This window comes from Cryptotermes secundus, unplaced genomic scaffold (genome assembly GCF_002891405.2).
Source record: "Cryptotermes secundus unplaced genomic scaffold, Csec_1.0 scaffold346, whole genome shotgun sequence".
NCBI lineage: Eukaryota > Metazoa > Arthropoda > Insecta > Blattodea > Kalotermitidae > Cryptotermes > Cryptotermes secundus.
In genome coordinates, this window is record NW_019727093.1 from 505,991 (window position 1) to 509,263 (window position 3,273).

Here is a 3,273-nt window from a genome sequence, read left to right on the forward strand (position 1 = left end):
TAAATTTCTATGGAATAACTGGCAAAGCTAATGAATGGATCAAATCATACCTCAAAAACAGGTATCAAAGAGTTGAAATAAATAATAAAAACTCCAGTCATAATGCATTTTCAAACTGGGGAATTATAAAGCACGGTGTTCCACAAGGATCAATTTTAGGTCCCTTACTTTTTCTTCTCTACATAAATGATCTATCTAAAACCATCAACAATAAATCTAAACCAATTCTATATGCAGATGACACTAGTATAATATTTAAGAACTCTAAATTTGAAAACTTTAAAAATGACATAAATATTGTATTTGAAGCCTTAAACAGATGGTTCGAAGCCAATTTACTCTCATTAAATTTTGATAAAACCCATTACATATCATTCACAACTAAAAACAACCACCAAATTGATCTGGACATCAGTTATGCCAACAAATTAATCTGTAAAGTACTTGATACAAAATTCCTTGGAATACATGTAGACAGTACACTGTCTTGGAAAATACATATTGAACAAATTATACCTAAATTAAATGCAGCTTGCTATGCGATGAGATCAATTAAGCCTTTTATGTCACAGGAAACATTGAAGATGGTTTACCATGCCTACTTTCATTCTATTATGAACTATGGATTAATATTTTGGGGGAACTCTTCACATAGTGTAATAATTTTTAAAATACAAAAGAATATAATTAGAATCATTACAGGATGTAGAAGTAGAGATTCATGTAGAGAATTATTTAAGAAATTAAAAATTCTACCTCTTCAATCGCAATACATATTATCGCTTCTCTTATTTGTTGTTTACAACAAAGATAAATTCAAATTAAATTCTGATGTCTATAACATGAATACTAGACAAAAATATAACTTCCACCTACCCTCATCAACTTTATCAGTATATCAAAAAGGAGTCTACTTTACTGGCATAAAAGTGTTCAACAATCTGCCACAAAGTATTAAAAACTTGGGCAATGATACTAAAAAGTTTAAATCAGAGTTAAAGAATTATCTACATGCTCATTCCTTCTACTCTTTTGATGAATACTTCAATGTAAATAGAGAATGATGTAAAATTAAGTTATATTAATTTTTAAGCTAAAATTGCCTGTACTTATGTATGTAACCTTTTGACTTGTTCTGTATCCAAAGGTACTAACCTGCTTAGGATTTATAGAATGCAAATAAATTCAATTCAATATATGGAGAGGACAGGATCAGGCAGTAGTTGCAAAAAGCAACATTACAACACAAAAACAGCACAGAAAAGTGTTCCATGAGTTAGCGTCCATGTTCCATGCACGACAAAGTAAGCAGTCACAAGAACTGTGTTTCTTTATTATCATCCTTGTATTGTATTGTATTGTGTTCCTTATCATCATGTTATCCCTGCTTCACTTTATGATACCATCAGTCGGGATGGTGCAGTCGGTATGGTGACTGGCTACAAGCTGAACGACCGAGGAGTCGGAGTTCGTTCCAGTGGGGGCAAGAATTTTCTTTTCTCCAAGTCCTCCAGAGTGGCTGTGAGGTCCACCCAACCTCTTATCCAAGGAGTACTGCCAGCTCTTTCCACGGGGCTAAAGCGGCCGGGGTGTGAAACTGACCATACATCTCCAACTAATGCCGAGGTCAAGAAAATGTGACATATAGACACACTCCTAAGCTGTGACTCTGTAAACAGGAGTTTCTGGGCAATGGCTCAGTAAACACATTCCTGTTGCAACGAATATGCACACTACAATAGAGTTACTGTTGAAATTGGGGTTTTTCTACATGGTCCATGCCCAGATGTTACAAGCAAAGGACATAGTTCAGTTAAGAGTTGAATTCTGCACCATAGGCTATGAAGACAGGACCAGAGGGCGTGAAACTGAAGAATTTCCACTGTTAGAAGCTGTTGCCAGGGAATGGCTGGTGAAGACACAGCAGACTGGAAAAGGCTTAGTGGGTGCTGTGGTGATTCAGGAATTGTGGAGATTAGCAGTGGTGCCTTAATTGCTTGTAGTTCCAAGTCATGTGTAAGTGGTCAATAAATCCAATTCTCAGTCACATGTGACAATACATTATGTGTGGCTGCAATAATGTTATTTCATTTCTACAAAATTTGATGTGTACAAAAGTTGCATATATTTTTGTACATTTATTACACCAAACTTAAGGATTACAGAGAAGGTGTACTGATGTTACTCTCATCTCAGAAGTTTGCATGACTTGCATACTAGTGTTACTGATGGTAGGTGGAGTGTCTTCTGCTGTCAGTAATATATTAAAATGTTAGTGAGGACATACAGCAAATGATCAACAGATAGATACAATGATACAAATAAGCCTACTTTTCTTTACAAAAATAAATGGTTAAAAAATGTAGTTTCTGCCTATATGTGTAATGCCTTCCAGGCCTGCATGGCCTAGGTCAACCAGCACACAGCACTTGTTATGAGTGGAGATTATCACGTGGTTATCACTGTCAACATTTGTGTGAACAGAACAGATCAAAACTTGTAACAGAATGGGTACACAACTGGAGAATATACAGGAGTATGCTGAAGGAGGAAGCATAACTGAGATAAATGTGATGAAGGTCTTCTTTCCATGGCTTCATTACAGTTCAGCATATTCTTGAGGTATGTTTTACGTATTCACATCACGTGGACCTCATCTGTGGTGCAAGTCTTGTCCAGATAAAATTACTTTCGGAACCATCAACATGAGTAGGTGGGAACGGAGTGTTTCGAGCCTTGAAGTAATCTGATGGTGCATGCATTACAAACTCTACACACTCAAGTTTCCGTGGAATATCCTCTTCTGGTCCTGTAAAAGATTAGCAAATTAAGTTTACTCCCAACTAAGAAACCCAAATTCTTGTTTCTTTGATCCTTCTGCATAGCAAGAAAAGATGTCTTTACATTTAGTGTATGAATCCATTACAGCATTGGCTTCCAAACTTCATGCAGTGGCATACAATTTTTTACTTTTAATAATTTTTGGATGAGGCAGCACCAAATTATTTCTTGCCTCTCTTCTTTAATCATATAATATATTAAATTTTATAAGAATTAGCAAAATGTATTAAGTGTTCATAAATGTGACTGAAATAGTGACATGTGAGGCTGTGAGATTTGAGGTTCTCAGAGCAGTGACTATGGAGGTTACATGTTCTCAAGATGAAAGCAATATGTTCTTTTAAAACACTGGTAAACATCTAGCAGACTATATGGCACCACATCCCTGCTGCAAGATTAATTATAGTTACAATCCTTAGGAATCAGTTACAT

At 35.6% G+C, this 3,273-nt stretch overlaps 1 protein-coding gene across 1 annotated transcript in view; it reads right to left on the reverse strand.

The window, feature by feature from the left end:
• Positions 1-2,085: 2,085 nt before the first annotated feature.
• The window catches only part of LOC111864371 (GATA zinc finger domain-containing protein 1-like), a 5,089-nt gene continuing 3,901 nt past the window's right edge, over positions 2,086-3,273 (reverse strand). Inside the window, exon 2 of the mRNA XM_023851581.2 lies at positions 2,086-2,809. Within this exon, the coding sequence (XP_023707349.1) occupies positions 2,643-2,809 (167 nt within the window). The 3' untranslated portion in view covers positions 2,086-2,642. The remainder of the gene's footprint in view (positions 2,810-3,273) is intronic.